This window comes from Ranitomeya variabilis, chromosome 1 (assembly GCF_051348905.1).
Source record: "Ranitomeya variabilis isolate aRanVar5 chromosome 1, aRanVar5.hap1, whole genome shotgun sequence".
Taxonomy (NCBI): Eukaryota; Metazoa; Chordata; class Amphibia; order Anura; family Dendrobatidae; genus Ranitomeya; species Ranitomeya variabilis.
In genome coordinates, this window is record NC_135232.1 from 791,157,348 (window position 1) to 791,171,273 (window position 13,926).

At 40.8% G+C, this 13,926-nt stretch overlaps 1 protein-coding gene across 3 annotated transcripts in view; it reads left to right on the forward strand.

Moving 5' to 3' along the window:
* The window catches only part of SEMA6B (semaphorin 6B), a 174,916-nt gene that overhangs the window by 125,464 nt on the left and 35,526 nt on the right, over positions 1 to 13,926 (forward strand). For all 3 annotated transcript variants that reach the window (XM_077273122.1, XM_077273115.1, XM_077273106.1), the window contains exons 10-12: positions 407 to 624; positions 2,843 to 2,974; positions 9,526 to 9,675. In XM_077273122.1, the coding sequence (XP_077129237.1) occupies positions 407 to 624; positions 2,843 to 2,974; positions 9,526 to 9,675 (500 nt within the window). The remainder of the gene's footprint in view (positions 1 to 406; positions 625 to 2,842; positions 2,975 to 9,525; positions 9,676 to 13,926) is intronic.

Below are 13,926 nucleotides of genomic sequence, written 5' to 3' on the forward strand. Positions count from 1 at the left end.
GTCTGTCGGTCCCGATCTTCTGTGATATTTCGGTTCATATTTGCTGTATTTTAAAAATATTTATGTGTCTAATAAAAAGATTGTTTTTAAATATTTAAAATATGTGTGCTTTCTGTGTCACTGCTTTTGTGAGCGGTTAGTGATACGGACGGGAATATAATGCTTTCAGATGAGGTAGCAAAAAACTGCTTACAGATTTCCTTTAATACAATAACAACAAAAAAATACATTTAAAAGAAAAACTTGATTTAAATAGCAGCAGATTATTTTCTGATGACACATTCCTTTTAAAGTATGAAACCTCCTGTGGAATCATATCAATTACTGATGTATCGTTCTGTATTGCTTCCCTTTTTTCTCTTTTCTTACTGCATATGCACTAATATTGCATTTATGAATATTCCAGGTGATTGTGTCGCGTGTCGCTCGTGTATGCAAAAATGATATGGGGGGATCTCAGCGTGTTTTGGAAAAGCAGTTCACTTCCTTCCTGAAAGCTCGGCTCAACTGCTCCATCCCTGGAGACTCTCATTTTTATTTCAATGTAATACAGTCATCCAGTGAAATCCTAACTTTACAAGGAAAACCAGTTATTCTTGCTCTTTTCTCTACCCCAGCGAACAGGTAACCTTTTTCTGAAAGTTGAGGGATATTTATCTGTTCTTGAATATATTGTGACTTGGAAATTTCAAACAAAATATTACCTTAGTAACAGAATGCAAATTAGCTCTTCTCTAGAAGAGAAAACTCTTGTTTTTTTGTGGGCCCTATAGACCATTCAAGGAGCTGTCCAACCCTTGAGAAAAATTTGCAAACACTGCAGCTTGCAGAATCCTAATAGTGCGTAATTTACAATCTGTTAGGGTTCAGGTTTGCAATTTGCTTACTTGTAGTCACGTGATGACCATTCAGACTGGCAAGTAGAGCAGAATCCTAACAGTTTATATGTCACATAGTAGAAATCAATAGCAAGAGCTTGCTTATTCTGTTCATTAATCTGTATTAAAAAAAAAAACAAGACAAACTTTATCATACAAGTAAAATTGAGCTTGCTTATGAATTTCAGACTGCATTCTTAGTCCTAGAATACATAACTTAATACATACATACATACTAAACCAGTCTATTCACTGAGCGGTTAAATATACAATGAATGGTATTTTATTAACATGTTACATATTATTGGGAAAAATGTTGTGTATTAGGATTTTAAACCTACTTGTGCCTGGAGAGCTGAGAGGACCTTCCATCAAATTTTTCAGGTTGAACTGGACACATAATATAATAGTGGCTGCAGAGCGGACTAAAACCTTTTTTTTTATATTTCCCCTCTCCGTTGTGGAGATATTAACAATTACATATTTGTCACCTAATGAGTCAACTTTTAGTAAGTTCACATGGGTGTTATTAGATAGTTTTCACTGGGGGCGTGTACTTCTGCCACCTGTATGATAATGACCAATCATAAACAGGCAGCAACATAGACACGCAGAAGGAACTCTGATGATTTTATCAGAATCGCATGACCTGAGTCCACAGGTCCTGCTAGCCAGAGTGTGCAGAAGATATAGGCACTGCAGATATATTACACAGCACAGAATAGTAGGAATAATAACTGGAATTAGTAGCTCCACACTTCTGGGCTTTGTATTTTACGTTCAGTGCATCTTATTCCACTCTAAAAAGAAAATAGTTATTTGCCCATATACCAATAGGTAAAATTAAATAGAAAATTCCTAAAATACAGAAAGCTCACAATCTGTACACAGAGTGTACTAATAACCATTCAAAACTTACCTTTACATAAATGTGGCACATAGAGAATTATACATGGTTGTCCATTGGCTCATACATAAACAATGCAATCAAGAATACATCCTCCGCTATAAATAAAAAACCTGTTGTTCTGAAGGCTGAATAGAGTGTGGTAATGTCCCACAAAGATCAAGATGAAATAATGCATTCCAAGCTGGGGAGTGCTCCGGCTGGCAACGTTCACTGAGATGTCTACAGTGTGCATTAAACAGACAAGCTCCAGGGGGTAGTTTCAAGATTACATCAATGAGAAGCTTTGGAACACAAGAAGAAAATATGGACGAGAATACATCCAACGCTTTTCGGAAACACGGTTTCCTTCCTCAGGGATTGCTATAGGCTAAATGTGGCTGGCTTATATAGTTGCCTCAATTAACCATTTTTAGACTGGAACCTTTATATTTATCTGCACTAGTCCAGCTGCAGCATTGGGGATCTAATCTGACCTTATGAGCAGTTAGTAAGAAGCACCATCAGTGTTTTTTGCTATAAGGTCTTTTATTCCACTCTGAAGCCTTAAGTACATGGTGCATCCAGTTCATCATGAAAAAATTGGTGAAAAGCCCTTTTTTAAGTGCAGTTAACAACATTATAACTTTTCTATCACATGATCTACCTATATAACCGCATCTTTGATGGCCTCAAGTCTGTGTGCAAAGAACTAAGAAGTTCGTTTCAGCACTGGTATGTACACAGCCAATTCCGATAGGAATATTAAAGTAGGTCAACATGAGTCAGAAAATTGTGGCTTGTGGATTTGCTGAGGTGAAACAAACGTCATTTATATGGTGTAGAATTTGGGATTCAGAAGTTGACCTGAGGTGTGGATTTCAAATCTGCATAATGGCTATTTAGCTGCAGATTTCCATGACAGATGTCACTATTCAATGTAGCCAGTGTGAAATCTGTATGTTACACAAGCCAATTTGCAGCGAAATCTGGAGGTGGAAAAATCTACTTCATGTATACTTGGCCCTATGCTGATTGTTTACTGATCACTGATTGTGGGATATTGGCCTTTTTCCAGTATACAGGGCTCTGCTGTCTGTGTATTTGACATGGAACAAGTGGCTTTGATATTCTCAGGTCGCTTTAAAGAGCAGCGCACTCCAGATTCTGTATGGACGCCTGTTCCAGAGGAGTTAGTCCCAAAGCCACGGTGAGTACAATATATCAAAAGAAAATTTTGAATTGTAAATTTGATTTAGTGTTATGAACTCTTCCTCCTTTCCTAATACCCTGATGTGTGTTGTTAGCAAAGCATGATTCCTTAATTCCTTCACCCTAAGACGATCTTCCGTTTTTTCTTGTTTGTTTTTTCTTCCCCTTTTTCCAAAGAGTCATAACTTTTTCTATCCACATAGTCATATGAGAGCTTATTTTTGTGCAGGACGAGTTGTGCTTTTAAATGAAATCATTATTTTTATCATGTGATAAACTGGAAAGCAGGGAAAAAATTCCAAGTACATTGAAATTGCAAAAAAAGTGCAGTTTACAATTTTTATGTTAGAGACCACCCGGGCCCTATAATAGCTGATTAACCCCTCTCAGCACATAACATGTGTTTGGCACCTTCAGTCATTAGACAGGGAAGCCTCGACAGGGCATCTGCTTTAGCTTGTCGTTTCCCTGGCCCATGTTCCACATGGAAGCTGAAGTCCTGGAGCACCAGAAACCACCTAGTCACCAGGGCATTTTTCCCATTCCGTTCCTTCATCCATCTGAGGGGCGCATGGTCTGACACTAACCTGAACTTTTGGTCTAGCAGGTTGTACCGTAGAGGGACAATCACCCATTTTATGGTCAAACTTTATTTTTCCAATATAGCATAATTCTTTTCACTGGAGGAGAGTTTCCTACATAGGTATAGGATTGGATGTTTCTCCCCATTTAATATCTTGTGACAACACGGCATCTAACCCAACCTCTGAAGCGTCCATCTGGACATCGAAGACCTTTTTAAAGTCCGGTGCAACAAAGACTGGCTGTTTATACAGGGCTCCCTTTATCTCCTGAAAATTTGCCTCCACTTCAGAAGTATAATTGGCCATCAATGACTTTGTGCCCTTAAAGAGGTCGGTGAGGGGTGCAGCTATCATGGCAAAATTAGGGATGAATCGCTGATAGTATCCCACAAGTCTTAGAAATGCCCTAACCTGCTTCTTGGAGACTGGTTGCTGCCAATTTTGTAATGCCTCCACCTTGTTCTTCTGTGCCTTGATTTCGCCCCTACCGATGATATAGCCTAGGTATTTGGCATCCTCCTTCTCCATGGCTCACTTCTTCTAGTTAATGATAAACCCTGCATTCCTCTACCATCTGGATCTTTTGAAGATGACTTTCCCAATCCAGACTGAATATCACATTCACATCTAGGTAGACTGCAGCGTGTTTCTTGTGAGGAGTTGAGACCTCATCCATGACCTCTGGAAGGTGGCTGGGGCACCTTGCAGACCAAAATGTGCATTGAAAACACCTATCAGATATAGTGAAGGACGTCTACTCCTTGGCCATTTGGGACATGGGGTTTTGCGAATACCCCTTCATTTGATCAAGGATGATGAATGGTGAAATATCTTGCTGACCCCAACCTCTCGATGAGCTATGCATCAGACTTGGACACCTCATTCTGCTTATGATAATCATTACAAAACCACCATTTTCTATTTGGCTTCAGCACAGGGACAGTGGGACTGGACCAGCCATTCTTCGATCCTTTGACTCCCAGGCTCAACAATTTTCTCACCTCCTGTGAAACAGCATCGCGGCAGGCTTCAAGTATTCAGTAAGGCTTAACGTTTACTTGAATGTGCTGTTCCGTCAGAACTTCATGCTCCATGGTCTGAGTCCATCTTGGCAGCTCTGAAAACAGATCTTGGTTTTGCTGGAGAAGTTCTTGGCACTGTTGTTTCTGGGCCAGTGATAGTGTCTGTCACCTCAACATCCTCGACATTGGCTCCGGGGTTAGACCCCAGGCATGGAGCTTCCACTGGCTCCCTATCATGCCTTGGCTTGAGTAGGTTGACATGGTAGACCTGATAAGGTTTTGTTCTGCCTGACTGGTGGACCTTGTAGTTAACTTCGCTGATTTTTTTTTACCACTTTGTATTGCCCTTGCCACTTAGCCAGAAATTTACTTTCCACTGTGGGAATCAGCACTTCAACTTGATCTCTATGGCTAAACCGTCTTAGCCTTGCCGAGCTAGTGAGACCCTTGATTGAGCCTCTTGTGCCTGGAGGAGGCACTTTCTTACAACTGGCAGTAACTCTTCTGCATCTGGGCTACATGCTCAATGATGCTCTGGTGGGGTGTATCTTCTGCTTCCTCGGTCTCCTTTGCAACATCCAGGAGACCTTGAGGGTGCTGGCCATACAACAGTTCAAATGGAGAGATCCCTGTAGAGGCCTGTGGAACTTCCCTGATAGAAAACAGCAGACATGGGAGTAGGCAGTCCCAGTCTCAAGCATCCTTCTCCACAATCTCTTTGAGCATGACTTTCAGGGTTTCATTAAACCTCTCCACCAGGCTGTCAATTTGCAGATGGCATACCAATGTCCTGAGTTGCATAATCTGGGAGGCCTTTCACAACTCTCTTGTCACTTTGGATATGAATGAAGTTCCTTGGTTCATCGGGATCTTGTTGGCAGGCTGGTATGGGAAAAGGTATGGACCAGATCTAGGGCTATACTTCTGGCTGAGGAGTTTCTAAAGGGTACCATGTCCCGTAGTCTAGGAACACCAGATTATATTGATGCCCTCAAGTGAACTTTACAAAGAGTCTGACTAGATCCATGGCAGTGCGGTCGAACTGGACCTCTATAATGGGTAGCAGCACTAGAGGACTCTGGAAGTGAAAGACTGGGAAGGTTAGCTGGCAATTTAGCTGGCAATAGTTTTAAATCCCTCGGTGACATCTGGGCCAGTAAAACCTATGAAGGATCCACTCTTGGGTCTTGTCTACACAAAGATGACCACCAACAACTGAGAATGGACCAGGTCTAACACTCTATGACTACATGGCCCATGTACAATTATTATTTAGTTATATAGCACCATTAATTCCATGGTGCTGTACATGAGAAGGGGTTACATCAAAAGTTGTACAATCAGTTGTTCTAATACCTCACCCCCTAGCTTAGGCACCCGAAATAGTAAATGACCATTTACTGCAAAGTGTGGAGACCTGCTGTCGGCTCCGACTTTTGAGCAACCACATTTAACACAGTGACAATATCAAATGCCTCTTCTAGCGTAAGGTTCTTCAGTTGAGCAGTCCCAAAGATCTCCCCAGAAGCCCTTAACTCAGGGATGTCGGCCTCCTGGGTCGCTGTCTCATCCTCCTCACTTGCAAGGACACAAAGTGAAAATCCATCCACCTCCGACTGCGATGGGGTTTTTTTATGGGCTAACCTGCTTTTATTTGAGTCACTTTGCACCTCCTTTTTCACCATAAATCCCAGAATAAGGTAAAGTCCCGCCCAATTATAACTGGGTGTATCAGGTCCTTGACCACCTCTGACCTCATGGGACTCAGCACCGCAGTTAGTTTTCTATGGTCAGTCCTGTGACAGGGTAGTCCTTAGCGTCACCGTGAATACAGCAGATGCCCACAATGTTTCCGGGGATCAGCTGGTGGAGGAGGGTAGCCCTTATGAGGGTCACTAGGCTCCCCGATTCCAGATACCAGTACTCCATTTATCGTCACGGGACATGTCTGCGTCCCTTCCCTGGTTCACAGTCTGCACTGCAGGCCGGATAAACATAATGTGAACCACGGCACCCTAGACTGCAGTCCATCAGTTCAGTGGACATGGGACAATGAACGGCTATGTGCCCCAGACCCTGGCACATCCAAGAAATTAAGCCCTTAGCCTTGGTAACCAATCAGCGTACCTTTGGGACCTTGGATGTTCGACAATTGTGGCTATAATGCCCCTTTTTTAATCAGTCTACTGTTGTGTTCCCAAGTACAAAGATGCGATAACCCCTAGTTTCCCCTAATGATTTCTTGACCACCTGGTACCTTTACACTAGGCCAACGAGGTCATCCACATTTTGAAGATCTCTCTGGGCAACCTAGGTCTGCACTGGTCTAGGGAGAGCGTGATTAAACCTGTACATTACTACGCGCTTCACCATCTGGGCTGGTGTGGAGGATTCCGGCTGCAAAAACTACTGAACAAGATTGAGCAAGTCAAATATTTGGGAGCAAGGGAGGTTGTCATTGAAATACACCCAGTCGCGGACCAGTTGTGCCCTGACAGACAAAGTCTCTCCCAAACATGCCAGTGTTTCTGTGTTTAGTTTGACATATTCTTTTGAGTCATGTTATGCGAGGTCATAACAAGCCTTTTGGGGCTGACCAATTAGATAGGGTGCTAGCACTACTGCCCACTGCTCCAGCACTCCCCCTGACGAAGGAAGTCTTACCGAAACGCACGTCGGGGCGCGTGTGCACACGGATATTATACCCCTCAAGGTATCCTGTATATTAAAAAAAAAAATGTTCACATCCTCATTGGCACTTGCTGTGTAGCACTTGTTCCGGTTATCCATGCATGACTGGTGTTGATTTTTATCTTTTGTTGCACTTTGTGCAATTTGGTTATTGATGTACTTATTTTGACACTTTATTTTTAGCGTTTGCACATGGAGCACTTTTATACTTTTACAACAACATTTTAAATACAATTTTTTATTAATTCATACAAAAACAGTACTATGTTAAAATTCAGAGGCAAGGTACTGGAAAAACAGAGGTTACTCTATATAATGATCATCCTATTACATAGATAGCATCTACGTACAAAGTCTTTGTTTATTTTATATTTTTAAAGTTAATATATGTTCAACAATCCATCTGGTATACATACAAAAATAAAGCAATAAAGTGTCTAGTGCTGTAATTTATAAAAATATCTTAGCTATATATGAGCGCTAGATGGCACTATTGTGATATTTTTACAGATTGCTATGTAAACATTTTATTATGCTCGTTATCATTGTTAAGTGTTACTAGTTAAGTTAAGTGTTAGTTCTGACTTATACAAGTATACTTGGCATTAAGGCTATCACAAACAAATATATGATAATGTATATATGGATATCTCATCGCAGAGAGTATATTTTACTCTCGGAAGAAGCTGGGCGAAACGCGCGCGTCGGGGCGCGAGGTTCTCTATATCCCACCTAGGTTACAGCGATATACACGGTAAATCATAATTTCTATTGGTTTTTGATACTTGTATGTATGTTTACCCTTATGATCTTTATGGAATCCAGATTAAAATATACCCTAATGGTATACATTTGAAGGGGTGAGCAAAAAATATATGGTATTCTTCATGTATCTGAAGTGTTGCCCAAGTAGATGGGTCAATAATTTATGTGTAAGGACTTTTATGTTTTGATTATTATTATATATCCTGAAGTGCACGCTGTTTGTCTTTTCTTTTTTAACTATTTATTGTGATTTGCCTTACTGCCATAGATATAAATAAAGATTAACTAATACTGATTCTTGTCTGGGATTTCTGTTTCTTTCAATTTATGCTTTGGTCTTAGTTTCACCCTTTCACTGAGTGGTCACCACTTGTCCTCACCACATACTTGATATATTTTATATATTATATATTTCTTACTATATAGGTATGTATATATTTTAGATTATTTTATCCTATTATCTTGTGTGTTGTGGTTTTAGCCACTGTGCAAGCAGCAGCTTCTCCTGCTCTGCGACCCTTTCAAATACAGACAAAAATGCCTTGACATCGTCCCCCTGGGTCATCTTTTGCAAGGCACATCTCACCACCTTCTGGACGTGAGAGTCATCATCTGGACTTGGGGTTGGGGCGGTCTCTTTGCTGCGGACATCCCCTCCCAGGAGTTCCATGTGCCATTGCTTCTGTAGTTGTAACTGTTGTATCAGGAATTTGTCTCAAACTGGGCTTGCTGCTGCTGCTGACTTTGGACCAGGTGCTTGCTCAGCTGCTCCATTTTGTCCGACCGCTGTTCCATCTTTAAATCCGCCTTCACTCAGGACATACAGCTTGTCCACAGCTTCCTGGGGATCTTGGACGCACTTATAGCACCAGCTGTAGTAGATTGGCTTACTCAGCTGCTTAATGAGGCAGTCACAGGAATACTTTTCATTTAAATCTTCAGCTGGTTTATTAAAACATACATCATAAAACAGATCAACAGAAAAATAGCTGTATTCAATCTTGTTGGCTTTAACAAACAGCACCCTTTACAGTCTGTATAACTTCAGGGATCTGCTCGCTCAGGATAGTGTTCAGCTCTCTTTAGCAAGAGTACTGCTCTGTAGGTCAGCATCATCTCCAGAGCACACACAGAACAATCATTAAGTCCAGAAGTTTCACATTTACCTCCTGGACAATGCCTTAGGGTGGAGATATGGTTAACAGACGTTCCGCCCCACAGCTGGCCCTAACCTGGCCCTATCATGGTCAATTAAACCCTCTCAATACATAACATACTAATGCAAACTTCCAAGTTCACATCACTGAAGCTAGTAACCTCAGTGAAACATATCTCTCCTCCAGCACATTACCAGTGACCCTCTTACAATATACATACAGTATTTATTTCATATTTAGAATTTGATTTGTATTTAGTTTAGATGTTAAGTTACAAAGCTAATATTTTTCTTTTGTATTGTTTTCTTTGCTTCATGGATTGCTCTGCAGCCCAGGTTGCTGTGTTCGTCCTTCCATGCCCTACGATTCTTCTCGTAGTCTCCCTGATGATGTGCTCAATTTTGTAAAGTCACATCCCTTAATGGAGGATTCTGTTCCATCTGTTGGAGGTTTTCCGTGGATAACACGTACACTGTCACGGTAACAAAAATATTTTTGCTTAAAACGGAATATGATTGCTCTGTATAAATGAAAATTATTATGTAATCCCATATATTGCTAAATGTTTTGTTTCCTCAATTTCAAGGATTTATTTTTATTATCAGGACAATTGTAAAGATATGGACAATACAACTAAGAACTCCTAGGAGCAGGAGGCATTATAGACTGAAAGCTTAGGGACTAATGATGGGCGAACCCGTGGATGTTTGGGTCCAGCAAGTTTGGCCGTTAATTTTTTTAAAAAGTTTGGTTCGCGTACAAGAACAGTACTCAAACTCAAACCCGAACCCCATTCTGATGAATGGGGGGCCTGAACATCCATTGTTTGCCACACTGTCATCTGCATGATGTTTATTTATATTTGTCTTTTTTATCACATTTTATTCCACTTTTTGTTCGACAGTATGATGATAAAGCATTGTTGTTTGCCTTTTTTATGGTGTTCACTAATGGGTTAACTAGTGAGACAGTTTTATAGATCGGGTCATCCAAGATGTGGCGATACCAAATATGTGACTTCTATTGCCTATATTTTTTTCATAAAAATATTTATTTATGGGAAAATATATTTAAATAAATAAATAAATATATATTATATATATATATATATATATATATATATATATATATATATATATATGCAGTACAGACCAAAAGTTTGGACACACCTTCTCATTTAAAGCTTTTTTTGTATTTTTATGACTATGAAAATTGTACATTCACACTGAATGCACCAAAACTATGAATTAACACATGTGGAATTATATACTTAACAAAAAAGTGTGAAACAACTGAAATTATGTCTTATATTCTAGGTTCTTCAAAGTAGCCACCTTTTGCTTTGATGACTGCTTTGCACACTCTTGGCATTCTCTTGATGAGTTTCAAGAGGTAGTCACCGAGAATGGTTTTCAATTCACAGGTGTGCCCTGTCAGGTTTAATAAGTGGGATTTTTTGCCTTATAAATGGGGTTGGGACCATCAGTTGTGTTGTGCAGAAGTCTGGTGGATACACAGCTGATAGTCCTACTGAATAGACTGTTAGAGTTTGTATGATGGCAAGAAAAAAGCAGCTCAGTAAAGAAAAAGGAGTGGCCATCATTACTTTATGAAATGAAGGTCAGTCAGTCCGAAGAATTGGGAAAACTTTGAAAGTGTCCCCAAGTGCAGTAGCAAAAACCATCAAGCGCTACAAAGAAACTGGCTCACATGAGGACCGCCCCAGGAAAGGAAGACCAAGAGTCACTTCTGCTTCTGAGGATAAGTTTATCAGAGTCACCAGCCTCAGAAATCGCAGGTTAACAGCAGCTCAGATTAGAGACCAGGTCAATGCCACACAGAGTTCTAACAGCAGACACATCTCTACAACAACTGTTAAGAGGAGACTTTGTGCAGCAGGCCTTCATGGTAAAATAGCTGCTAGGAAACCACTGCTACGGACAGGCAACAAGCAGAAGAGACTTGTTTGGGCTAAAGAACACAAGGAATGGACATTAGACCAGTGGAAATCTGTGCTTTGTCTGATGAGTCCAAATTTGAGATCTTTGATTCCAACCACCGTCTTTGTGCGACGCAGAAAAGGTGAACGGATGGACTCTACATGTCTGGTTCCCACCGTGAAGCATGGAGGAGGAGGTGTGATGGTTTGGGGGTGCCTTGCTGGTGACACTGTTGGGGATTTATTCAAAATTGAAGGCATACTGAACCAGCATGGCTACCACAGCATCTTACAGAGGCATGCCATTCCATCCGGTTTGCGTTTAGTTGGACCATCATTTATTTTTCAACAGGACAATGACTCCAAACACCTCCAGGCTGTGTAAGGGCTATTTGACCAAGAAGGAGCATGATGGGGTGATACGCCAGATGACCTGGCCTCCACAGTCACCAGACCTGAACCCAATTGAGATGGTTTGGGGTGAGCTGGACCGCAGAGTGAAGGCAAATGGGCCAACAAGTGCTAAGCATCTCTGGGAACTCCTTCAAGATTGTTGGAAGACCATTCCCGGTGACTACCTATTGAAGCTCATCAAGAGAATGCTAAGAGTGTGCAAAGCAGTCATCAAAGCAAAAGGTGGCTACCTTGAAGAACCTAGAATATAAGACATAATTGCAGTTGTTTCATACTTTTTTGTTAAGTATATAATTCCACATGTGTTAATTCATAGTTTTGATGCCTTCAGTGTGAATGTACAATTTTCATAGTCATGAAAATACAGAAAAATCTTTAAATGAGAAGGTGTGTCCAAACTTTTGGTCTGTACTGTATATATTTTACAATTTTTTAAAAGCTTTTTTTAAAGTTTTTTTTACTTTTTAATTTTGCTCCGCTTTGGGACTTTCATTTCTTTCAGGTTGATCACTTGTATAGCAAAAGAGATGCAGGAGCTTCCCCATGCTATGCAAACTGTCAGTGCTGCACTGACAGGAAAACTTGCTGATCATGCTCTGAGCATAATCAAGCAACTTTGCTAGCTCTGACGACATTGGGCCACCATGGCAACGATCAGGAACCACGCGATGACGTTGTGTGGTCTCCGATCCAGCGGATCTTCCGACTGCCAGTTCATGAAATGCTTCAATCGATTTTGATTGCAGCATTTAGGGGGTTAAAGTGCAGGGAGTGATGTGGGACTGCTCCTGGCCCTGAGTGGCGGGTGGCAGCTGTCAGAATCAGCTGACACTTGGAGGCGATCTTCGTGTGCACAGCTTCTGTGCGTGCAAAATCGCCGGGTCGTGCCAGGTCACAGGGACATATGGATACAACTTGGGTGGGAATGGGGTTAAGTTAGCCCACCTGTGAATTAATTAAGCACATCTTACAACTGCAGTGCTCCTCCACTAGAAATGTTACTACAGTCAGGGACCAAGCCGCATGGAAGAACAGTCAAACAGACGGGTCCCCTGCGGCTTCTTCCCCCTCACTAATCTTGAGTGGCAGGGAGAGACCCATCAGTCATTTGCAATGGGCAGGGAGAAACTGCCTATGATTTTGTCACAGCTCTTAAAGTATGTTTTCTCTGAAGCGCCTCAGCATTTCAAAGTCAAACATACTTGGCTGACATCATACAGCTAGCGTCTGATACATGCTGCTCGTGGATCGGGCCTCATGTATCAGCTGTTAAGTTTTGTTTAAAGTCTTTAGGAATGTGTTTCAGTAGGTTTGGAACTCTCTTAAAGTCTTGTTGTTCTAGGAGTAATTGCAGTAGAGTTTCTGTGTCTACCTCGAGGTTCTCCAACTCTCCTCTACTCTCCTCTATATAGAAGTTTATGAGCTAAAATTGCCACTTCTATCTCAGTATGGGAAAATCTGTGCACAAATTGCAAAATAAAAATTAAAACAACAGTTTCTCTTGAACTCCTTTATACTATTTGGCATATCACTTTGTGCTCTGGGATGGATATGTTCTTCATGCTGATAACATGGTCCAGCTTCTGTACCAGTGAGCTGCAGAAGGCCGAATGTTACACACAACTGGGTTCCTTCTGTAACCGCTAGGATTGGTGTTCTTACCCATCCCTGCAGTTTAATCCCTCATATGCCACTGTCAATGGTAACAGCGGTACATGAGAAGTTTGATAGAGTGAAAGCACTCCCTCAGCCAAGTGCCACCCCCGCAGCCAATCAGATCCCACCGGAGGTGAGGCCTGGTAGGCTGCCTGTCAGTGAAGCAATGAAAGAATAGTGTAATGAACAACACTGCTATGGTAGTGCTGTGTATTACTAATTTGATCATATGCTTGCATGTCCAAGTCCCCTTAAGAGACTGAAATATTTAAAAAAAAAATAGTTTTTTGTGTGTTTAAAAGAGAATTATTACAAACACCAAAATCCTAATTTTCTCAATAAAAATTATTTAAAATGTCACTGTCATTATCTAAAAGTTTTTATATATGATGGGTGTAGTACAGTGCTGCTGATCGGTTGGTTTTGGGTCCTGGATCGCCATCACTATGTAACGCCTGTCATATATAAAAAATAAAATATAAAATGTATATAATGACAATTATACTTTCATCTGGAAAAAATAAATGTAGTTGAAAAATGTTACAAATTTGGTATTGCCGCAAATGTAATACAGCTACTATAACATTATGCCATTATTTATCCTGAATAGTGAACGCTGCAAAGAAAATTAGAAAAAACAACGCCAGAATTGCATTGGGATGAATTTGTTTCATTACACCTTACAAACAAATGTAAAGTGATCAAAAAGCTGTACACATACC